This window comes from Lepidochelys olivacea, assembly GCF_965140295.1.
Source record: "Lepidochelys olivacea isolate rLepOli2 genome assembly, chromosome: 6".
Lineage (NCBI taxonomy): Eukaryota > Metazoa > Chordata > Testudines > Cheloniidae > Lepidochelys > Lepidochelys olivacea.
The window spans coordinates 26,327,304-26,352,691 of NC_140416.1; the positions used below are offsets into that span (position 1 = coordinate 26,327,304).

Sequence of the window (25,388 nt, forward strand, 5' to 3'; positions counted from 1 at the left end):
CACAAGAGCTACTAAGTTGCCATTAAGATATCCTTAGCACAGTGCATCTTTAAAACTACTTACTTTTCTTCAAACACCTACAGTACACGAAAGTACCCAAACCGAGCACAATAATACAGGCTATTATTGTTCCAATGACTGCTCCAATTATACTGTTCAAATCTGCCTTGGGGGCTGTGAATGAAAAAAATAAAGAAAATTCTGATTCTATGCTTGTTCGTATTAAAAAAGCAAATTTAGTTGACTGCACCTACACTTTCACAGTAAGTGATTAACTGGTTATTTTTCTGGCTGAGTATTTGAAATTGATGTCATAAGAAAGTCAAAGTAGGAGCAAAACTTCTACTAGCCACTACACTACTAAAGAAAGCACAGAATAACTGCCAGGCACACTGTGTTGTATCAAATCACAGCTTCAAAATGCTTTCCCCATAAGTAGACAGCATTAAGGGTATCAAAATGCGCACTTAAAAACTTAAATATTAACAACATTCTATAGAATGAGGATAATAAAATGTAGGGTCAAAACAGGCTTTTGTAAAACATACCTGTGGATCAACTCAATTAGCTCAGAGAGGCCCTAAAATGTGGCATGTGTCACACAATCTTACCAACACAAATATATGGCACTAAAATGGTGCACCCAGAAAAGCCCTGATATCGAAAGGTCAGACCTGTGACATGTTGCCACCACATTTCAGCCCCTTCTTTTCACTGAACTGACTCTCTTTGGCTTCTCTGCCACTCCTCCCACTCCCATTCTAGCTGACGTGTCAGCAAGCCAATTGTTCTGAATGTCACTGCATGGCCAGCTCTCCTGCCCTGCTGTCTATTTCAAATGACACCTGGTCTCACTGCACCGCTGGGAAAACATAAGGTTGACACGGTTCAAATTCCTTCAAAAGAAGTCTAGCCACAGCATTCTGGAACACATGATATATAAAAAAGAAAAGAGATAAGACCCTAAAGGGGGTGGATACCTGTGACAGTCAAGGTGCTATTGAGAAGTAACTTGGCTGGAAATGTTTTGTGACTCACAATACATCTATAGACATTTCCATTATCTTGCAAAGACGGTTGCAGCCTTAGTATGCTAGTGACATTAAATGTGCCATCTTCATTTTCCACAGAGGCTCCTGTGCGGATATCCTCTGCTGCTACGCTACTGTCCTGGTTATTCTTTGATACCTTCATCCACTTAATATCAACCAAATTTGGATAGAACTTATTGACTTCACACGACAGGGTCTTCTCCTTGTCGCTTTCTATTGTAACTTCCTTTGGAGACAGGCTGACTTCCGGTTGAGCTGTTTGGAGATAAAGGTTATATTACTATCATAGAATATCAGGGTTGGAAGGGACCTCAGGAGGTCATCTAGTCCAACCACCTGCTCAAAGCAGGACCAATCCCCAACTTAATCATCCCAGCCAGGGCTTTCTCAAGCCTGACCTTACAAACTTCTAAGGAAGGAGATTCCACCACTTCCCTAGGTAACGCATTCCAGTGTTTCACCACCCTCCTAGTGAAAAAGTTTTTCCTAATATCCAACCTAAACCTTCCCCACTGCAACTTGAGACCATTACTCCTTGTTCTGTCATCTGCTACCACTGAGAACAGTCTAGATCCATCCTCTTTGGAACCCCCTTTCAGGTAGTTGAAAGCAGCTATCAAATCCCCCCTCATTCTTCTCTTCCGCAGACTAAACAATCCCAGTTCCCCCAGCCTCTGCTCATAAGTCATGTGTTCCAGTCCCCTAATCATTTTTGTTGCCCTCCGCTGGATGTTTTCCAATTTTTCCACATCCTTCTTGTAGTGTGGGGCCCAAAACTGGACACACTACTCCAGATGAGGCCTCACCAATGTTGAATAGAGGGAAACGATCATGTCCCTCGATCTGCTGGCAATGCCCCTACTTATACAGCCCAAAATGCCATTGGCCTTCTTGGCAGCAACGGCACACTGTTGACTCATATCCAGCTTCTCGTCCACTGTAACCCCTTTTCTGCAGAACTGCTGCCTAGCCATTTGGTCCATAGTCTGTAGCGGTGCATGGGGTTCTTCCGTCCTAAGTGCAGGACTCTGCATTTGTCCTTGTTGAACCTCATCAGATTTCTTTTGGCCCAATCCTCTAATTTGTCTAGGGCCCTCTGTATCCTATCCCTACCCTCCAGCGTATCTACCTCTCCTCCCAGTTTAGTGTCATCTGCAAACTTGCTGAGGGTGCAATCCACACCATCCTGCAGATCATTAATGAAGATATTGAACAAAACCAGCCCTAGGACCGACCCTTGGGGTACTCCACTTGGGACCGGCTGCCAACTAGACATGGAGCCATTGATCACTGCCCGTTGAGCCCGACAATCTAGCCAGCTTTCTATCCACCTTATAGTCCATTCATCCAGCCCATACTTCTTTAACTTGCTGGCAAGAATACTGTGGGAGACCGTGTCAAAAGCTTTGCTAAAGTCAAAGAACACCACATCCACTGCTTTCCCCTCATCCACAGAGCCAGTTATCTCGTCATAGAAGGCAATTAGATTAGTCAGGCATGACTTGCCCTTGGTGATTCCATGCTGACTGTTCCTGATCACTTTCCTCTCCTCTAAGTGCTTCAGAATTGATTCCTTGAGGACCTGCTCCATGATTTTTCTAGGCACTGAGGTGAGGCTGACTGGCCTGTAGTTCCCAGGATCCTCCTTCTTCCCTTTTTTAAAGATGGGCACTACATTAGCCTTTTTCCACTCATCCAGGACCTCCCCTGATTGCCGTGAGTTTTCAAAGATAATGGCCAATGGCTCTGCAATCACATCTGCCAACTCCTTTAGCACTCTCGGATGCAGCGCATCCGGCCCCATGGACTTGTGCTCATCCAGCTTTTCTAAATAGTCCCGAACCGCTTCTTTCTCCACAGAGGGCTGGTCACCTCCTCCCCATGCGGTGCTGCCCAGTGCAGCACTCTGGGAGCTGACCTTGTTTGTGAAGACAGAGGCAAAAAAAGCATTGAGTACATTAGCTTTTTCCACATCCTCTGTCACTAGGTTGCCTCCCTCATTCAGTAAGGGGCCCACACTTTCCTTGACTTTCTTCTTGTTGCTAACATACCTGAAGAAACCGTTCTTGTTACTCTTAACATCTCTTGCTAGCTGCAACTCCAGGTGTGATTTGGCCTTCCTGATTTCACTCCTGCATGCCCGAGCAATATTTTTATACTCTTCCCCGGTCATTTGTACAATCTTCCACTTCTTGTACGCTTCTTTTTTGTGTTTAAGATCAGCAAGGATTTCACTGTTAAGCCAAGCTGGTCGCCTGCCACATTTACTGTTCTTTCTACACATCGGGATGTTTTGTCTCTGTAACCTCAATAAGGATTCTTTAAAATACAGCCAGCTCTCCTGGACTCCTTTCCCCCTCATGTTATTCTCCCAGGGGATCCTGCCCATCAGTTCCCTGAGGTTGTCAAAGTCTGCTTTTCTGAAGTCCAGGGTCTGTATTCTGCTGCTCTCCTTTCTTCCCTGTGTTAGGATCCTGAACCTGACCATCTCATGGTCACTGCCTCCCAGGTTCCCATCCACTTTTGCTTCCCCTATTAATTCTTCCCGGTTTGTGAGCAGCAGGTCAAGAAGAGCTCTGCCCCTAGTTGGTTCCTCCAGCACTTGCACCAGGAAATTGTCCCCTACCCTTTCCAAAAACTTCCTGGATTGTCTGTGCACCGCTGTATTGCTCTCCCAGCAGATATCAGGGTGATTGAAGTGTCCCATAAGAACCAGGGCCTGCAATCTAGTAAATTCAGTTAGTTGCCAGAAGAAAGCCTCATCCACCCCATTCCCCGGGTCCGGTGGTCTATAGCAGACTCCCACCACGACATCATCCTTGTTGCTCACACTTCTAAACTTAATCCAGAGACACTCAGGTTTTTCTGCAGTTTCATATCGGAGCTCTGAGCAGTCATACTGCTCTCTTACATACAGTGCAACTTCCCCACCTTTTCTGCCCTGCCTGTCCTTCCTGAACAGTTTCATCATCATCATCAGGGATATTCTGGCTCTTTAACAGTGTTTATGCACACTGAATATACACCTTTCCTAAATGTCTGATATGTGCAATGTTTAATGTTCATTGCAGAAGTGGGGTTTTTTGTTTTGTTTTTGTTTTTTGCTAATCGAGTCATTTTTTCCCAGAAACAAGATCACAAGAGTGAATATTCTTTAGAAGATAAATAGCATTTATGATCATTAGGACTTTAGTAGTTTTATTATTTTCTGCTCTTTGTAAATAAGTATCTATGAAATTAATAGAGTTTCTCAGATTTAGAGCATATCTGGATATTGAAAATGCCACTGCAAGTCTGAGGATTGGATAAAGGAAAACCTTACCTGGCCAAAACCTTAGAGATTATGACAAACAGGCTATTTAGGTCCCTATTTTCCCCTCACCTGCAAAAAATTCATGGAAGGGGAATATTTAGACTGATACAACTATGGAGAGGTTGCAGGGGAAAATGAACTGCAGTCTTCTCTGCTTGTGGCAAAGAAAGTGACAGTGAATAAGGAATAGGGACTGTGCCCTTTTAAAGGCAACTATGATGGAGAGAGATGAAAAATACCAGACTAAACCCCAAACACATTAGCCTGATGAAGACTGCTAATGCCCATATACAATCTCCTGCAGACGGCTGGGCTCACCACACCATCACCATAACCGTTAGTACAGTTTACCCAGGTGCCTTGGCTATTCCACTGATATAATGCAATTCACACCCCCACCCCATCCCCACAGAGGCTCAGGGGGGTGGGGAAACTGGTACCACTAAGATGGACTCTAATCTTCTGCCTTCAGGTCCCCAGGTAATGCAGTATAAAATAAATGGTACAATAAAGTCACTTACCAACTACCTCTAAAACAGATGTTCCATGAGCATCAGAAGGGGCGACAATAACATAGCACCTATATATTCCTGCTTCCTTAAACTGTATCTGTGGGAGAGAGAGTGCAGCATTTCCTCTTCTCAGGTCATTGTCAGACATACTGGCCCCATTTCTATGGGAAATATGCGCTCCAGCATGAAATGTGAATACTTTTTCTTCTTGGTCTGCCCTTGGAGTCTTAAGATACCAGGTAACTCCCACGTTCTTGATATCCAGTTCTGCTGTATTGTACCCAGAGAGATTGCATGGTATGGAGATGTTATCATTCAGTGACACTACTTGTGGGGTGCTTCCCATCAGCACTTGGAGAGTTTCTTCAAAAATAGAAAATGTATATTTGAAGAAATACATCCTACAGGTTCCTTTTAAAGGAGTTATTATTGGCTCAAGGATCATGCAGTTTTTTAGTAGCCTGTTTCCGCACTCATAATAAACTTTATAAACTGTCTCTATGGTAATCTAATGAACACTTTCCTTCCTAAATTGTTAATGGCTTTATAAATAACAATCTTTGCTTTTATTTGAATGAAATAATAGAGATAACACAGGTTAGTTGGGTGGCCCTGGCTCTTGGGAACTACAATGCAGGAGGGACTTTAGCAGTGCATACACTGCATATTACATGTTATACACTGGAGCTTTGTGGTGGAACTACAGCAGCACCTAATGGAAGGGAAATGTGCATTCTATGTATCCATCCATCCATCCCAAGTATTTATGTGGACCCTATTACCATAATAGCTGAGCACCTCAGACTCTTTTATGTATTTTATCCTCACAGCACCCTTGTGAGGTAGGGAAGTGCTATTATCCCCATTTTACACATGGGGATGTAACGCACAGAGAGACTCAATGACTTGCCCACATCCAAGTAGGAAGGTGGCACACAGAATTTAATGCAGGTGAGTTCCAGACTAGTGCCCTAATCCAGGAATCACTTGTCCATCTCCTTTAAAGGAAAAACTGTCCTGCTGGCTCCCCATCACTGCTGGGGAGAGGGACACATCATCACCTATTTCTTCTCCCTTCCCCTTGAGGAGAAAGACAAATTAATAATTAATACAGATAGAATTTTTGTAAAAATCTGATAGAACTGATGGAAGAAAAGATCCGAGAATTGGAGATGCAGGTGGAAACTCTGGAGATGCAGGTTTAGAAGGGGGTTCGAGCGGACGATGGAGCAAAGACATGAGAAGGTTGAAGGGAAAACCTCAGACTTGCAGATGGACCAAAGAACTCTGAGGGAAGCCTGCTGGGTAAGGAAAGTGGACAGTGGAAACATGTGACTAAGAGAATCAGACAGAGGAAAAGACATGCTAGTGAAGGCGAAATAGAGCTCAGGAACAGGTTTGCGGAGTTGGAAAATGAAGAAGGGGCACAGCAGGTGGTCACTGATGGTGAGAGGGCAATGAAGAAGAGAAGAGCAGCTAGTCCTATAGGAAAAGGGGAAGAGTCAATGGAGATAACAACACCAAATGTGAGCCCCAGGAGGATACAGGATGGGTTGCAGAGGATTGCAAAGGATAATAGGAATTGAGAGGACTTGCAGCCAGAGGGAATAGGGGATAGACGGAGAATCGCACCATCTCCAGGAAAAGGCAGATCTATGTGATTGGGGACTCCTTACTGAAAAGAATAGACAGGCCTGTAACCAGAGCTGATCCAGAGAACAGAAGGGTGTGCTGTCTGCTGGGTGCTAAAATACAGGATGTGGACCTGAGGCGGAAGAAGATCCTAACGGGAGCGGGAAATAATCCACTGATTATCCTTCATGTGGGAACAAATGATATGGCTAGATTCTCGATGGAACGTATCAAAGGAGACTATGCCAGGCTGGGGAAGATGCTTAAGGAAATCAATGCTTAAGGAAATCGAGGTGATCTTCAGTGGGATTCTGCCTGTTCCTAGAGAAAGGCAACAAAGGTGTGACAAGATCATGATGACTCAGGCAGATGGAGGGCTTTGGGATGTATGCCACTGGGAAGCATTCATGGACAGAGGACTTTTCTCTCGGGATGGACATCACCCGAGTAGGGAGGGAAATAGACTTCTAGGATGGAGGCTGGCACAACTGATTAAGAGAGCTTTAAACTAGGAATTTGGGGGAGATGGTTGGGAGATGTCCAGGTAATCTCCACACCGGATTTTAACATTGAGAGGGAAGAAAATGAAGTAAGAAAGGATACTGCCATGGGTAGGAAAATGGACATAAGGAGGAAGGGTAGTGTAGACACCAGTCTAATAGGTGATACTGGCAGTAGAATGTCTGTGCCTAATTGGGTAAAGAATGTGAGCGAAGCCAAAGAGCAAAAATTAAGATGTTTGTACGCCTATGTGAGGAGCCTAGGTAACAAAATGGAGGAACTAGAGCTACTGGTGCAGGAAGTGAAACCAGATATTATAGGGATAACAGAAACATGGCGGAACAGTAGTCATGACTGGAGTGCAGGTATTGAAGGGTATGTGCTGTTCAGGAAAGACAGAAATAAAGGCAAAGGTGGTGGAGTAGCATTGTATATCAATGATGAGGTAGACTAAAAAGAAATAAGAAGCGATGGAATGAATAAGACAGTCTGTCTGGGCAAAAATCACATTGGGGAAGAAAGCTACTAGAGCCGGGGTGGGCAAACTTTTTGAGCTGAGGGCCACATCTGGGTGGGGAAATTGTATGCAGGGCTGGGGCAGCGGGTTGGGATGTGGAAGGGAGTGCGGGGTGTGTGTGTGGGGGGGTGTGGTGTGCAGGAACAGGCTCAGGGAAAGGGATTGGGGCAGAGGAGGGCTGCAGGGTATATGAGGGGGCTCAGGGAAGGGGGTTGGGGAGCAGGAGGGGTACAGAGTGCAGGAGGGAGCTCAGGGCAGGGGGTTGGGGTTCGGGGGTGTGTGGGGTGCGACAGGAGGCTCAGGACAGGGAGTTGAGGTGCAGGAGGGGTGTGAGGTGCAGGCAGGGAGTTGTGGGGCAGGGTGCAGAAGGGGTTCAGGCTCTGGCCTGGTGCCGCTTACCTAAAGTGGTTCCAGGGTGGCAGCAGCACGCACCGGGGCCAGGGCAGGCTCCCTGCATGCCTGCCCTGGCCCCACGCCACGCCACGCCATTCTGGGAAGCGGCCAGCACCACATCCCTGTGCGGCCTCTGGGGGAGGGGGTCACAGGGCTCCGCGTGCTGCCCTTGCCACACCTCCAGGTACCTCCCCCGAAGCTCCCATTGGCTGCGGTTCCCTGTTCCCAGACAATGGGAGCTGTGGGGGGCGGTGCCTGGAGGCAAGGGCAATGCACGAAGCCCTCTGCCCCCCGCCCCACGAAGATGCAAGGACGTGGTGCCAGCCACTTCTGAGAGTGGCACGGGGGCTGCAGCACCATGGGGAGGCAATCCCGCGGGCTGGATCCAAAGCCCTGAGGGGCCAGATCTGGCCCGCGGGCCGTAGTTTCCCCACCCTGTGAAATTTCAAGTCTAAACTGGCCATCAGGAAGTTTAGACTTGAAATTAGATGAAGGTTTCTTACCATCAGAGGAGTGAAGTTCTGGAACAGCCTTCCAAGGGAAGCAGTGGAGGCAAAAGACATATCTGGCTTCATGACTAAGCTTGATAAGTTTATGGTATGATGGGATAGCCTAATTTTGGCAATTAATTGATCTTTGACTATTAGCGGTAAATATGCCCAATGGCCTCTGATGGGACGCTAGATAGGGTGGGATCTGAGTTTCTACAGATAATTCTTTCCTGGGTGGCTGGCTGGTGAGTTTTGCCCACATGCTCAGGGTTTAACTGATCGCCATATTTGGGGTCGGGAAGAAATTTTCCCCCAGGGCAGATTGGCAGAGGCCCTCAGGGTTTTTTGCCTTCCTCTGCATCATGGGGCACGGATCACTTGCTGGAGGATTCTCTTTACCTTAAAGTCTTTAAACCACAATTTGAGGGCTTCAATAGCTCAGACATAGGTCAGGGGTTTGTTACAGGAGTGGGTGGGTGAGATTCTGTGGCCTGCGTTGTGCAGGAGGTCAGACTAGACGATCATAATGGTCCCTTCTGACCTTAAAGTCTATGATTCTATTAATATATCTTTTGGAAATTACTCAGAATTTCACTGGGTGTTTCAAAATACCCAGGAAACAACTCTAGGATCCCGATAATGATCTCAATCTTTGGCAAATCTAAGTGATCACAGTAAAAGAAATGGCACCGTATGCACATTTTCTTGCTTGGCTGCCTATGGGCCTGGCTTGGGGACTCTTTAGGTCTCCATTTAGGTACATTTCTGCTCTTGTCCCTATTTTCCATTTGCCGTGTTCCGTACACACAGGACGGTGTAATGCAGCATCACTCAATGATGACGAGAACCGTGACCTCAGCCTCTCAAATTTGTGGGCTCCCCCTAAGTGTTGGGCATTCACACATGGTTTAAAGTTATTCATTTTCAACTTCCTGAGCTCAGACTCATACTGCTCACATACCAGGAGCTTCAGGAATCCTTGTATAACACTCCCTCAGGTGGAGAGATGACACAAGATGGCATGTGCTGAGGCTGAGGAAGATTATCAGGGGATAGAGTAAAGGCTGTATCACTTCCTTACTATACTCATTGCATTGAGAAGACCTATACAGACTGTAGGAGGTCTGATGGTGGTCTCAAGAATTTAACTGTTACTGCAGAGTCCTCAGGCAGTGGGGAACCCACCCACCATACCTATGCAGCAAAATTGGGCACTACAGTCATGGAGGCAACTTCATCAGATATGGAGGGGGAAACTCCACCCTAATGGGTGGACAAATAATTCAACCCCACCCCCTACTCCGGGACAGAATTCATGGTTCCTGAAGTGGTGGGGAGGCACTACATACTCCTAGTGCTATGATGTGGGAGGGGGGGTTGGTTTCTTCTCTCTTCCCACTGTCCCCAGAGGAACTTTAGAAGGACTGTGCTCCCTGAATGCAGCATTTTCAGCTGACAGCACTGAAATTGGCAACCAGGGGAGGTGATAAGGTCAGGTGGACAATTAAAAGGGCATTGAAAAACAAAAGAAAAAGAAAAATCTTTTGGAATACAGGAATTCTCCATCCCCCTTCCCATAGGAGTGGCTGTGGGATCCTGCTGGCCAAGTAAGGGAGAGGCACTGGATTATTGTGAGCTAATCTGAGAAGTCAGGATTTAGGAGAGCTCCTTTTCTTCAACTTGCTTCTGTGAAGAAGAGGTGCAACGGTTCCACACTGAGCCAACTGTCCTGAGGATCAATCTGCCCAATTCATGGCTAGTTTATGTGGCAATGGGGGGTTACCCTATCCACTGTTACTGAATAACCAGCCTTGAGGATTTGGTCCACCAGGAATAGCTAGCATAGTACTTCCCTTTTACATGTCTATTTTTAGTGACTGTCTAGCCTGAGTGGCTACAATCCATCTGTGGCTTAAAAATAGTTCAGTTGCGAGCTTCTCAGCTCTAATTCTTAAGGTTTTTCCCAATAGGATGTCTCTTAGATATGAAATCATTTCCTGGGATAGAATATTTATTCCATACTATTGGCACTATGTTTAGGTTTGCTCACATATTACAGTTTGGAGTGAAGCTTTATAGAGAATATGTATCAAATTAACCTTTCTGCTGTTAAAGGCTGTATGCACCTTTTGCTGTCAATGAGAGGAGACTGTTAAACTGTTCTGAAGGAGCTGGTACATGCCACTTTCTGACCCCAGGTGATATTTCTGTGCTAACTGCTGCCACCCCATAGCCCGACCCCCCTTGCAGTTTGCTAATGCTCTTTGAATAAGAAAGGAAGGAAGGAAGGGACCAGAAATAAAGCTGTGTGTCAGGGAATGGCATGTGCCAGTTACTTTGGAACAGCCTAATGGTCATAAGGATGAGGCCCTTGGCGTGCCAATTATTTTCTCACAGCTATTCAAAGCCGATTCCTTACTGGAGCAGCATTTGCAAATTGGAAAATTGGGTGGGGGTGATATATACAGCATGTTGCACAGAAGTAAAACTTCAGGTCAGGGAGTGGCATGTGCCATCTACCTCAGAACAGATTAATAGTTGCAGGCATGTGTCAAGTTATTTGTCAGTTATACACCCTCAGACATCAGTTACTTATTGCAAGTGAGAGGCCATTACACCATGTGGGATTGGGGGTCTTGGTCGAATATATATTGTTACAACATACAAGAGCATTTAGTCTGGTGAAATTTCTAAAACTAGAAGCCTACAGCAGTGACTTTTGATGGCCTTTGGAATCAAGACCTGGGACTAAGGAACCAGCTTCAGTCTTGGGATGCCAGAAGTGTCACCCCTACCCCCCCAGACAGACCCGGTCCCACCCCCACTCCAGCTCCCCCTCCAGGCGAGTATTCGGGGGTGGGGAGGACCAGGAACCTGGTCTGGGAGAATCCGCAGACCCCAGTGACCCTGCCCCTATACCCTCTTTGCCAAGGGGCAGCCGAAGTTGGACCCGATCCTCCCCCGCCTTATGGGACCCGGGATCCCTCCTTTACCTGCAGGCTGGAGCCCGCTGCTGAGACACAGGAGCAGCCCGAGCAGCCGGCAGCACCGCCCGGCGGAGCCCGCTCCCCACCCCATGTTCTCAGGTAGGGTTGGGGGCTTCGCTGGCGCGGGTCGTGGCAGTGACGGGGCTGAGCGGTTCCCCTTCATTTTCCTCCCTCGGACACGTGCCCCAGTAAGGCAGCGCCCCGGGCAGGGCTGGGAGCCAGCAGGTAGCTGCTGTGACTATATAGGGCAGTGACCGGGCTGCAGGCCCTGTGCGACCACCCACAGTTCAGTGCCCCTAGGGCAGCGCCTGGGAAATGTACCCGAGCGGCCCGGGGTGTCTGGGTCTGTCGGGGGGTTAATCCCCACTCCGCAGATCGGGACCTGATCCACAAAGTCTGGCACGCTCGTCTGCGTGTTTAGGGACGGTGGCTCTGTGCCTGGTCTAACATAGCGGGTATGCGCTGGACTATTGCTAGCACCAGGGGGCGTTAAGAATAGATTTGCAGCCTTAACTCTGGATTTTCTAGCTGTTTGTGCGTTTACATCAGAGACTCCCACCATCTTATCTGAACGTCCTTTTTTGGTTGATTAGCTGGCCTCCTTCATCAGAGAGCAATATCCAAGTTATTTCACTTATGCGATGGCCACTTTCTCACTCACTCCACATTGACAGGCAGAATTTGGTTTTAAAAAAAGAAAACACCGGCCATCTGGTTCTGAGTTCTAATTTTACCCACTTGCAAATTAATCTGTACAAAGCATGACTGAGGAAACATTTTCCCAAAAACACTGCACTGGGAATTCTTAATTTTTACAAGTGACCAATCCCCTTCCCCGTCTCCATTACCCCAAAAATCCCTACCTTAAAAGATTGTACAATCAATGTTTACATCTGTTGGAATCTCAGAATTCTTCCCCAAACCAAGATGTATTCAGTTATTGCCATAAATCAAAGATTCCATTCCATTCTCACCAAAAAGCACCATTAAAAAGGGGTGGTCAATGTATGTGATAAGCCTTCCTAACACAGTGTAGACAAAACTGTTAGGAACTGTGTCTAAAACTGCCACAAACACACTGAGATGGCCTCTATTTTTATTACTCAGGTTGGTAGCAAAAAGTATGTGCAGTGTTGTTTGTTGCCAGACAAATGAAAGTTAATTGCATTTTTTTAAAAGACATATGTAACATTTTAAGCAACATTGGGCATGCTAAATTTATGTTCTGTCACTTAAATTTAAATCAGATTGTTGTGTTGATTTGCATGATCATTTGGCATTGATTTATTGTGATTGAATTATGCTTTTTCTTAGAAACCAAGTCCAGCATATAGCAGGCTGTTTTATTTAGGGGTTTGCAATGAATATAATAAATTTCTGATATGTTAACTTATTTTTAAAACGCAAATGCTATCATAATTTAGAGAAAGGCTCTAACAATAATTATTACAATTAAGTGGAATTGAATAATGCAAGACCAGGCAGCAATATTTGTGACAAAAACAAAAGTTCCATGCAGATGTCTGTTAAGGTTACAGTGCTTTATGTCTTAATGAACTAAATTTAGGAATTCATTTAATCTACATGTTGCATTGTGTGGATCCAACCATTGCAAGTGCAATATGCAATGTATACTTTTCAATACATTAAAATTCCTCTGCAGATCAGATCTGAAAACTTCTTGATTCAGACATTAGTCTGAGTTACTGACAAATCATCTGCTGAGCCAGTCTGTTTTAAAAATTAAAGTTAGCAATGAAATGGTCACAAGCAAAGCAAACTGCCACTGACTGTTGTCCTGGTGGCAGAAGTCCTAGAGGGCTGCACAAATGCACAAGTCAAGGGGGAGTGACCAACTTACAAAACTGCGTGTCTGAACTGTGGAAGACTGAGCTGCAGAATGCATATTTTTCCTCTTGAGGATTTCAGGCCCTGATTCTAAGACAACTGAAGTCAGTGGGAGTCTTTGAATCTGGGCCTCGGGTGAAATCCAAGCCCCTTTGACGTCAGTGGGATTTTTGCCATTAATTTCAATAGAGCCAGAATTGCACCCTCAGAGTTTAGCACTGTGAATAGATTAATGGGCCAAGACGCTGGTCCTGATGATACATAAAGTTTCTTTTGTCATATGTATGAAGCATCTGTCAATGTTCAAGTGGTGACATGCTGAGAGATGTAGTCCCTTTTCCCTCCCTGCTTTCCCTGCCTAGCTACCAATGCCACTTTTCGTGGACACCTTTCTGAGCATGCTCTCCTAATAGCTATGTGATGGTTCCCAGAGGTACCCAGGGTTGTGAGGCTCCTCACTACCACCTGCCTTTCGGGCAAGGAAGCCTTGTATGTGCCTCCTGTGAACCAGTTCCCCAGCACCACTAGCCTCTGGCAATACAAGCCCTGACTTCCAGCCTTCTGCAGGCCTCACTCTCTCTTTACAGGTTAGCGATTGGCACACTCCAACCTCAAGTCCTCCATGGTGTTTCCCTAGAGTGCCCAGCTCCTGAGCTACTGGACACTCACTGAATTCCCATTTCCTCTGCTCCCAAAGGAGCTGTACACCAGAGCTTACCAAACACACCTCTGCTTAACTCAAAGCACTTCGTTTGTTTATAGAGAAAGCAAGTATAATTTTATTGAACAAAGACCAGAGTTCAAATTATAGCAAGCAGCAATATTGAAAACAAAGGGTTACAGATAAAATAAAAGCATGACACACATACCAGAGCCTGAACTTAACTAATAGGACATGATTATGTCATAAGACCAAAAGCTCACGCAAAATCCTTTCAGTGAATTACAGCCGCCTGGTTGGGATCTTTCATTCATGAAGCAAACCCACTGTCAGCTTCCGTCCTAGGTGAAAGATACCAGGGTGTGCCTTTGCAACCCCAGATACATCAAAAGAGCCCTTTGATCTTTATTCATAAACCAGACACCATCTGGCTGTGTGTTCCTTCCTGTAGATTTTATGATCTCTTGTTAATTTCTTAATCTTGATTATCTGGTTGCTTAGTATGCAAATAGGCATCCACTGTGAAGTATACAATATTCACTTTACATACAACCAGACAGATAGATAAGCGTCTCCTGCCTGTCTGAAAGAAACATGTTTGTCACCTCATGGTGACCTGCTTTAACTCACAGACCTTAAGAACATAATTTCCAGTATAAGTACATAACTCCTTATAATCTTATCTTTACATACATTTTGAAATGGTTATGATGATCTAGGTGTTTTTGGCTCTTAGCAGAGATCTCACATGCCACCCTTTATGAATTATTATGCATATAACCCACCCAGGAGATCTGTGCACCCCCTTGTGCCTTCTGCCAGGTAGCATCAAGAGGTTCCTGTGTCACAAATTGGCCCTTTCAATCTGGGAGCAAGAGCTAGCTCCATCCCAACAGAGCAATTTTGTCCTTAACAGTTACCAGCTGCAATTCCCCCCATCACTCTTTCAGCTAGTGAGTACTAAGCTCTTTTTATGTTCTTCCTCTTAATCGGGCATGGAAACCAGTAACTTCAGATTTCAAAATGGTAGCTGTGTTAGTCTGTATCAGCAAAAACAACGAGGAGTCCTTGTGGCATCTTAGAGACTAACAAATTTATCTGGGCATAAGCTTTCTTGGGCTAAAATCCACTTCATCAGATGCATGGAGTGAAAAATATAGTAAGAAGTGTTTCCACAGTATGCATCCGATGAAGTGAGCTGTAGCTCACGAAAGCTTATGCTCAAATAAATTGGTTAGTCTCTAAGGTGCAACAAGTACTCCTTTTCTTTTTGCGAATACAGGCTAACACGGCTGTTACTCTGAAACCAGTAAGAAGACTGTATATCATAGCATATGAAAAGATAGAAGTTGCCTTACCAAGTGGGGGGGGGGTCAGTGCTAACGAGCCAATTCAATTAAGGTGGAAGTTGCCTATTCTCAACAGCTGACAAGAAGGAGTGAATACCAAAGGAGGGGAAATTACTTTTGTAGTGCTAACAAGGCCAATGCAATCAGGGTGGCCCATTTCAAACAGTTGACAAGAAGGTGTGAGTATCAGCAGAGGGAAAATTACTTTTTGTAGTGACCCATCCACTCCCAGTCTTTATTCAGTCCTAATTTCATGGTGTCCAGTTTGCAAATTAATTCTAGTTCTGCAGTTTCTCGTTGGAGTCTGTTTTTGAAGTTTTTTTGTTGAAGAATTGCCACTTTTACATCTGTTATTGAGTGTCCAGGGAGATTGAAGTGTTCTTCTACTGGTTTTTGAATGCTGCAATTCTTGATGTCTGACTTGTATCCATTTATTCTTTTGTGTAGAGACTGTCCGGTTTGGCCAATGTACATGGCAGAGGAGCATTGCTAGCACATGATGGCATATATCACATTTGTAGATGTGCAGGTGAACAAGCCCCTGATGGTGTGGCTGATGTGGTAAGCTCCTATGATGGTGTCCCTTGAATAAATATGCGGACAGAGTTGGCAATGGGGTTTGTTGCAGGGATTGTTTCCTGGGTTAGTGTTTTTGTTGCTGTAGTTGTAGTTGCTGGTGAGTATTTGCTTCAGGTTGGGGGGCTGTCTGTAAGCGAGGACTGGCCTGTCTCCCAAGGTCTGTAAGAGTGAGGGATCATCCTTCAGGATAGGTTGTAGATCCTTGATGATGCGTTGGAGAGGTTTTAGTTGGGGGCTGAAGGTGACGGCTAGTGGCATTCTGTTACTTTCTTTGTTGGGCCTGTCCTGTAGTAGATGACTTCTGGGTACCCTTCTGGCTCTGTCAATCTGTTTCTTCACTTCAGCAGGTGGGTATTGTAGTTTTAGGAATGCTTGATAGAGATCCTGTAGGTGTTTGTCTCTGTCTGAGGGATTGGAGCAAATGCAATTGTATCCTAGAGCTTGGCTGCAGACAATGGATCATGTGAGGTGGTCTGGATGAAAGCTGGAGGCATGTAGGTAAGTATAGCAGTCAGTAGGTTTCCGGTATAGGTTGGTGTTTATGTGACCATTGCTTATTTGCACTGTAGTGTACAGGAAGTGGATCTCTTGTGTGGACTGGTCCACGCTGATGGTGGGGTGGAAATCATTGAAATCCTGGTGGAATTCCTCAAGGGCCACCTTCCCATGGGTCCAGATGATGAAGATGTCATCAATGTAGCACAAGCAGAATAGGGGCGCTAGGGGATAAGAGCTAAGGAAGTGTTGTTCTAAGTCAGCCATAAAAATGTTGGCATAGTGTGGGGCCATGCAGGTACCCCTAGCAATCCCACTGACTTGAAGATATAAATTGTCCCCAAATCTGAAATAATTGTGGGTGAGGACAAAGTCACAAAGTTCAGCCACCAGGTTTGCCATGATATTATCGGGGATACTGTTCCTGATGGCTTGTTGTCCATCTTTGTGTGGAATGTTGGTGTAGAGGCAAAGGGATAGAGATTGACAATAGAGAGGAGATAACGGACGTCTGGTGTTGAAAAGAGATAGGGCAAGATTAGCAAATTTCTCAGGTGGGATGTAGACTGATAAGGGCTCAGGGAGAGGTCAGTGGTTTGTGAATTGCCCAGCAAATTCTCTAAAGTGATAGCTGATTTTGATAGGGAACATCAAAAAAACAAAACCCTGATTGGTAACATGTTTATACACCTTGTAGGACTAATGTCAATAAATGCATTAATGGTGGATAATTTAGCATAAAATAATTGTCTGAAGCCTGCAGAATTCACCATAGGTAACTAGAAATCATAAGGAAAAGGCAAAATCTTATCTGGAATTTACCTATGACTGTACAGGTGAACTGAGGCCCTGTCTACATGCAAACATTCCTCTGTTAGAACGGTCCTTGTATTGGCAGGAACTGCTGTGTGTCCACACACAAGTTTTCTCCTCTTGAGGGTTCTCTGGATATCGACTGATTTAAATTACTCCGACACCCATCCTGAGTAATTCTGCACTGGCGTAAAGGTTATATATTTAGGCAACCTCGAGTGCTCTTAAGGTTCTCTCGTGACTTTTGGTCTGCTCCATTTTATGGGATCATTGGGATGGAAAAAATACATTTTTTATTAAAATTATTTCCTATTTTAGTGTATTTCTGCTTTGCATACATGGTGCTTGAAAGATAGAGTGACTCTTTAACAGTATATGCAAGCTAAAACTATTCAACTTCACTTTATAGCCCTGGAACCTGGGGCTAAAACTTTTCACTAGCTCCTTTGCAATCCAAAATATTCTGGTGGCATCATGAGCATTTGTAAGAAATCACCCTGCAAGGACTTTTTTCCACCATTTCACAGAGTATGTTATTTTGCAGACTTTAAAGCGCCATCATTGTGTTTCATATTACAATATAGCACCATAAATATGTGTGGTGTAAAAGCAGATGCAGGAACAAATTGTGTGTAACATTCATCTGACTTAGTTTTCCTTTAGAATACTAGCAGCAAAGACTGTACTTCAGGTGGTCTTCTGAAAGGTTTCATAAATCTAAGGACAATAATAGGCTGATTTTCAAAGGGCTAAACCCTCGCAGTGCCCACTGAAGTTATTTGTGATGTTGAATAAACAAAATCTTTAAAAAGACTGATTTCTAATCTTGCTCACTTGTTAAATTCAGGACAGAAATCAATGAAAGCTGTGTGTGCTCAACCCCATTAAAAATCAAGTCACAAACACATAACCAGAGTTCCTTAATTTCTTCAGATATAGTATCAATGCCTTTCTCTATTGTAAGACAATGTAAGGGAATGTTTTCAAGAAATTGTGGAAGTTTACTCATCTCTTTCTGGGTAATTTACATCATACAGTGAAAATATCTTAATGTGGGAATGAACATAGAAGTAGTTGCCCTTTAGTTATATCCAAGAGATTTCCTTCAAATTCACTCCCAGACTATGTTTCCCTATTGCTACAATAAAAACCTTCTAAGATACTACTAAAGTTTAAAAAATATTTCATAATTTTTCCAAGTCTTGGTGAATATGCATTTTAATTAAGGATTCACTCTGTTGGGTGTTAAAACCATTTTCCTTAGTTCTTTTATCATAGGATCATTACAGTCTCTGGCCAAGAAATCAAAGTAAAAAAATACTTGAGATGGAGGAAAAATGGTCTAGACAACTTCAATCCTGCGGAAGAACTTGGGTCCTGAATAGTGCATATTTTCTCAAACCCTGGTTCTCCTGAGCAGTGTATTTGTATACTGTGACAGGGCAAGGCCAGATGGCTATAGAAAAGTAGTGGGAGATAGATATATTAGCTCCAGGATAAACAAATCCCTGGTACCAGGATAAGTGAAATGGCAGCTGCTCCAGGTCAATTAAGACACCTGGGGCCAATTAAGAACTTTCCAGAAGGCAGGGAGAATGCTAGGTTGATTGGGACACCTGAAGCCACTCAGGGGCTTGCTGAAACTAGTTAAAAGCCTCCCAGTCAGTCAGGTGGGTGTGCATGTCAGGAGCTGTGGGAGGAAGTTGCACTGTTGGAGAGGCTGAGTAGTACATACCATATCAGGCACAAGGAAGGAGGCCCTGAGGTAAGGGTAAAGTGGAGCTTGAGGAAATGAGGGCTGCTGTGGGGGAAGTAGCCCAGAGAATTGTACATGTCATGTTTCTAAAAGGTCAGCTACCATAGCTGATACTATTAGGGTTCCTGGGCTGGAGCCCGGAGTAGAGGGTGGGCCCAGGCTCCCCCCCACACACACACCTTTGCCCCCTGATTAATCACTGAGACTGGGAGACAACAGAGACTGTGCAAGGAAGGATAACTTCTCCTCACCTCCCTCGCTGGCTTATGATGATAATGGCTCAGTAGACTGTGACCCTTGTCTTTAGAGAAAGAAGGGTTACGTGGAGGGTCACAATGAGCCTCTGAGGCTAGCGAAATCCGCCAGGAAACGCGGAACCCACAGAGGCTAGGACAGAGCTTTGTCACAATACGTTAATAAAGTTTTAATTCCTGAAAGAGGTTTTTTTTAAAAATGGACTAACTGTTCACTGAACCCTTGAAACACTGAAATAGAGTTGCTGTTTGATGGCCATATTGTTCACTGAAGGGAGATTATGCAAGTTTTAAAATGTATGAATCCTCAAAAGATTCCTCATCGGTAGAAACCTCACATCTGATCTTGCATTCTTTGTCCTGTTCTTCAGGTTTAAAAGTTACAGAAGTAATAAAACCAGACTCATCCTCACAGTCTGTGTTCTCTATTCCATCTTCAATGGGGTATTTTCCCTTAAACCAAGAAACATAGGTACTCTCCATAGTCCATGCATGTACAAAACAGCGAAGTGTCACATCCTCACCAGCCTTTGGGTTGCTAGTAATGCACTCTATCTTCAGGGTGTTAATCTCTTGATTGATGAGTCTAGGGCCTAAAGATAGATACAATTGTCAGAAAAAGAAGATTACAAACAAAGGCCTCAGCACCAGGGCCATTTCATTAATCAGCTGCATTCTGCTATTAGTTATATATTTTCCATGTACATGTCACTGATATCTTTTATGGTTACATTGATGTGATGGACTGTGAACCCCACAGGGGCCCTGAATGGGTTAATGTGGGCCTGAGAGGCCAATTATGTTAGTTGGCTGCACCCAGAAGGACAGCCAGGCTTAACTGATCATGAAGCTCAGCTGGGCAGGAGCAGGCCAGTTAGTAAAAAAGAAGCAGTCTGTAGCAGAAAGGGGACTGGCTGGCTGTAGGCTGCGGGTGGGAAGGGCTGCATGCTGGCATCTGGCTGAAGCCAGTGAGGCTGGGGTGTAGGAGCAGGTTGGGTGTAGGGCTGCGGCTGACCCCTAACTGATAGGAGGCTGAACACTGAAACTGACAAGGGGTGGGGGGCATAGGCGCCAACTCCATGGGTGCTTCAGGGCTGGAGCACCCACGGAAAAAAATTAGTGGGTGCTTAGCACCCACTGGCAGCACCTCTCACCTGCCGGTGGCCCTACCACTCAACTCTTCCCCCTCCTGCCCTGCAGTGCCTATCGCCCACTGCAATCAGCTGTTTTCCAGCGTGCAGGACACTCTGGGAGGAAGGGGGAGGAGCAGAGACGGGGTGCGCTCAGGGGAGGGGATGGAATGAGGAGGGAAGGGTTGGGGGTGGGAAGAGGCAGGGTGGGGACTTGGGAGAAGGGGTGGGGTGGGGCAGGGCCTCGGGCAGAGAAGGGACAGGAAGAGGCGGGATGGGGGTGGGGGTTTGATGTATTGATGTAGGTGACGAGAAGTTTATAGTGCTCATTATGAAAGCAATTAACTGCATCTTGCAGATGGGGGGTGGGAAAATGAAAGGATTAAAATCATAGCAAAAAAAGCAGAAAAATATCTAAAGATCACATAAATATCTCAATAGATCACATTCATGCAATTTTAAATGAAGGCAATAACACAGCTTAAATAACCTGGTCTTAATGATCATTAGCTTGAATGTGCATATTTTAATAATGCATGGACAGGAATTTAAGTCATCTTTGAAATGTCAAAAAAGCCTAATGTAATACTGGTGTAAGAAACATGGCTAATAAGTAAACTAGTGTTCAATCTACCAGCTAGTAGATGCAGCTGGAAAATTCATAAAGAAGATGGAATGGGACAAGATCACTTACTGAGTACCAAGGCTGAGAAAATGTCAAAAACACAAGAGGAGTTCCTAGCTGGAATTTTCCAAAAGCTGACTGGGGCTTTTTCAGGAATAAATGTAACCTAGGAGAATTCAATAACGTAATAAAAGGAATTACAGCAGCAGCTGATCTGGCATCTATAAAACATCAAATCGTCCCAGACTTAGAAATCTGGATCCTGGTGGAATAAGGATTGCAAATTAGAATGAACAATAATGACTTAATGAATTATAAACTATGTAAGGTGGTGGCACAAAGAATTATCAAAAACACAAAAAAAGAAAGCTGGAGAAAATTCTGTAGGGAAATTGAACAAAGAATCAAAGCCTTCAGAAATATATAAGCAAATTCAAAGAATGAATGGACTTCAAAATAAAAGTAAATGTATACCTGGTCTTATTAAAAACAATGAAAGTGAGGTTTCCAATGTAGGAAAGGCAGGCATTTTAGCAAAAGAATTCCAAAAAGGACAGTAGTGATATGAATTAAAACAATGAGTTTCGTGAAAAAGGAGGTTTATTGAGGATAACTGTTAACTATTAAATGGCTAGAGAGAATATACTGATGATGTGTTAAACAAAAATTTTGGTTTGCAGGAGCTTATTGCAATCATTAGAAAAAGGAAAAATGCAGCTACAGGTAAAGATAATATATGTAATTAACACTTGCCAGAAGGGAGTCTGGTTATATAATGATATATGAGAATAAGGACTGCTGCCAATAGAATGGAAACCACCATTGGCGATATCAATTAGAAAATCAGGTAAGGTACATACCAGATCTGATGCTTATCGGCCTATTGCCCTCATATCATGTGTTGGAAAAATCATGGACAAAATGAAACATGTAAGACTAGTGGGATACTTGAAGAAAAATGATGTAACTGAGGTACAAAGTGGTTTCAAAAAAGGAAGATGGACAGTTGAACATATAGTAAGAGTAGAAACAGAGGCACAAAAAAATCGTAAGGGCTTAGACCTTTACAATAACTGTCTTCCTGGACATTGAACAAGCATATGACATGGTAGAGAGGGAAGGTCTCCTATATAAACTGGTCAAAACTAGAGTAAAAGGGAGAATGTTTTGGAGGATAAGGGACCTCTTAAGTGACAGAACTATACAAGTCAAACTGGGAACAGCTTTATCAAAAACCTACAAGCTTACAAATGGAACTCCACGAGGGTGTATTATCAGCCCTGCTTTGTTTTCCATTATAATAAATGACCTTCCAGAAAGTGTGCAGATAGGAATAGGTATTTCCCTTTTCACAGATGATTGTGCTATATGGACTAAGCAAAAAGACTTTAAGTAGCATGGAAAAGACAAATGAAGCACTCCAGAGAATTTCCAAGTGGGGAAATGATTGGGGATTTAAATTCTCACTTGCAAAAACAAAAGGAATGCTTTTAACCAGGGAGAAAATCTGGGAAAATTTGACTTACTTCTTTATGATGAAAAAATTCAGACAGTTCACAAGTTTATGTGGTAGGAGAAGTGTCTGATATACAATAACTTGGACAGGTCACATAGATAATAAAAAAGTAAGATGAACTTACTTAAAAGTGTAGATGGAAACAAATGGGGTGCAAATAAGACGATACTAATGATGGCGTATAAAGCATTGATAAGGCCAGTTTAGACTACAGAACCCAAGCTTCTGGTTCAGCCTCGAAAACAACTCTTGGCCCTGGAGCAATTCCAGGTTTCTAAGCTCTGAGAGTGGCATGTGGCACAATAACCCCAGTGTCTGTGCTGCAAATAGCCACGGGAGAAGCACCTATAAATCTAAGGATGAAACTATTAGATCAAACCTTTTGGGCAAAAGGTAAAAGGGAATCATGAAAACAGAAGTAAACAACAGATTTATGAGGATTACTGAGAGCTTAGTAGACAAAATGATATAGGTGGCCAGAGACTTCTTCATACTAGCAGGGTCAAAAATGGATAAAGGGGATATGTAAAAAAGAAAAATTGAGAGAACTAAAAAATTTTAGCCATGGGAAATCAAATTACAGCTGAACAGTTATTCCAACATTTGTAAATTTGGAGCTGTATGAAAAAAAATGAGGGAAGGAAAAAAAAACATGACCAATGAAATTTCTGAATTTATTTATGAAAAATGGGGCCAGCTTTGACAAGTCTATACAGACAGATCAAAAGATGACAGCACTGGTAGAGTGGGAACAGGCTTGTATGTTCCTAGTCTTTGAATCCAGCAATCAAAAAGGCTATCAAATTAGGTGACCATTCTGATGGCTGAAGTAATGGGGTTAAAGCTGGCACTAACCTGGATAAAAGATGTGCGACCAGCTGCTGCTGTAATTTTATCTGATTCCTTGTCAGGCACAATGACAATTAGAACAGGGACTTGGGAAAGCAGAAATGACATAATATGTGAAATCATGTTCCTAACTACGGAAATAATGCAAGTAAGTAACAACAGCATGGATTCCAGTGCATATCAGAAGGCCTGGAAATGAGATGGCTGACAAAACAGCAGAACATGCTCTAAAAAATTAGGAGATTGATATTGAGATACCCTTAAGTAGACAAGAATTTAAAAGTGTGGCCATGAAGAAACTTGTAAAGGAATGGCAAGATTGTGGACCAAGAAAACAAAAGGACAAAGGTTCTATGATATATGCTCAAAAATCAAAGATAATACTATACTCCACAGCCATGACAGAAAAAGTGAAGTAGTTATTTTTAGAGTATTAGCAGGTCACTGTGCTTTATATAAGTTAAACTTATTAAAAAGACATAAAGACGGGCTGTGTAATCTGTACAAAACCACAGAAACCGTTGATCGTGTTCTATGGGAAAAAAGTTTCTTTATGAAATACTGAGTCTGCTTGGCATTAAAGACTTTTTTCTAAAGGGACTAGTGAGAATGTCAGGGAAATTGAATAGTGCCAAAAAAAAAAAAAAAACCCACCCTGGCTACATTTCTTTAAGGAAACTAGACTGAGTGACTGGATATGGGGTGAGGGGAGGTGGGGGAAACTTGGCTAAAAAAGAATGAAGAAAGGGGCGGTCATAGTCTTGTACGATGAGGTTGCTGCACCAAAAACAAAGACAAAGAAGGGGGACTGCCAGGAGAGAGAGCTTGCAGCCACCCTGTGGGAACAGAACAGTGGTAAGAAGGAAGCCCAGGGAGGAAGCAGCAGCCCTAAGATCCTAGCAGTTGAGGAGCAGAAAAGACTGGCAAGCAGCTGGGGAGGTAGTAGCTACTGGGTTGGAGCAGGCTCCTGCAAGAGAGAAGGGTCAACTTAGAGAGGTTGTGGTGGAGATGGCTTGAGAGAGGCTAGATAGGAAGGAGCCCAAGGAAAAAGCAGCCAGGAGTGGGACTGAGCAGACCTGACTGCTGGTTACAGTGTCCCTGGGCTGGAACCCAGTGTAGTGGGAGGGCCTAGGTTCCCCTGTCAGCCTCTGGTAAGGTGGTGTGAACCAGGAGATGGGCAAAAGGACATTGGAAAGCCTTAAGGAAAGGGTGTGAGGACCAAGGGCCTGGAGTTGGGACCAAAGACCCTCTTGTGAGGAAACTGAACTGTTCTATGTTGAGCTTTCTATTACTCTGGAATTAATTATGATGTGGTCACAGGGCCAAGTTATGGGAAAAGAGACTAGACAGAGAGAGACCACTGGCTGGGGGTACCATATTGGAAGAGAGCTGTTATTGCCACGCCTGGACATAACGAGGTGCTCCTGCGGTGACAGAACCCTTTCCCAATTAATTAACTGAAGACAAAGTGGCATAGGTTCAAATCGTCCCTAAGCAGGGACCACTTGTGGAGTTTCCAGCAGATTATTCCTCCAGTTGGGGGTGGGGAGTGGTGGGTTTGCTACCTCCCTGTGTGGGACAAAAAGGGGTTTCAGTCCCCAAATCCCAGGATTCTTGTGAATATGCTGGAGACCAGGACCATCCATGTGGAAGCCCTGTATGTTCACATTCCTTCTCTGGTCTCTGGACTTCTCCAACTACCCTACCTGCCATGAACCTCAGAATTCCCCTCGGCCATCCTCAAGGGTGTTCCACAGCTGAAAGGGCTCTGTCCAAAAGTTAGGAGGGGGGTTGAGTTGATTCTTTCTATGCAAGGTTGAACTACCACTATCCTGCCTGCCCCAACACACATATCCCTGATCCCACACCCATAGGAGAAATGGGAAGAGGATGCCATATAGACAGCATTGCGGCCTTCTCACATCTCCCACTAGGCTTTTCATCCCCTGTGCCTGAGGGGACAAAGTGATGGGTTGGACCATTGCTATTAGACGGAGGATTTGCAACTTATCTCAGTTAGATATAAAACTCACTCAACGTGTGGTTCTGATTTCCAGTCAGAGTGGATATATCTCCGGTGCTGGTAGAAAAATCTGTAAAGTAGGAAGAAATACC

General features: G+C 44.2%; 2 protein-coding genes across 2 annotated transcripts in view; both read right to left on the reverse strand.

Annotated features, from left to right (window-relative positions):
• Positions 1-963: 963 nt before the first annotated feature.
• On the reverse strand, positions 964-11,504 carry NCR3LG1 (natural killer cell cytotoxicity receptor 3 ligand 1; the record flags this gene model as incomplete). Its single annotated transcript, XM_084629791.1, has 3 exons — positions 11,405-11,504; positions 4,887-5,240; positions 964-1,307 (listed from the first exon to the last, which is right to left on the reverse strand). Exons 1-3 carry the CDS (start codon positions 11,487-11,489, stop codon positions 964-966), a joined length of 783 nt encoding a protein of 260 aa, XP_084485917.1. The 5' UTR covers positions 11,490-11,504.
• A 6,884-nt stretch (positions 11,505-18,388) lies between these two features.
• The window catches only part of LOC311521458 (uncharacterized protein), a 33,950-nt gene continuing 26,950 nt past the window's right edge, over positions 18,389-25,388 (reverse strand). Inside the window, exons 10-11 of the mRNA XM_084629792.1 lie at positions 25,307-25,366; positions 18,389-19,746 (exon numbers count right to left, since the gene is read on the reverse strand). Coding sequence (XP_084485918.1) covers positions 19,433-19,746; positions 25,307-25,366 — 374 coding nt within the window. The 3' untranslated portion in view covers positions 18,389-19,432. The remainder of the gene's footprint in view (positions 19,747-25,306; positions 25,367-25,388) is intronic.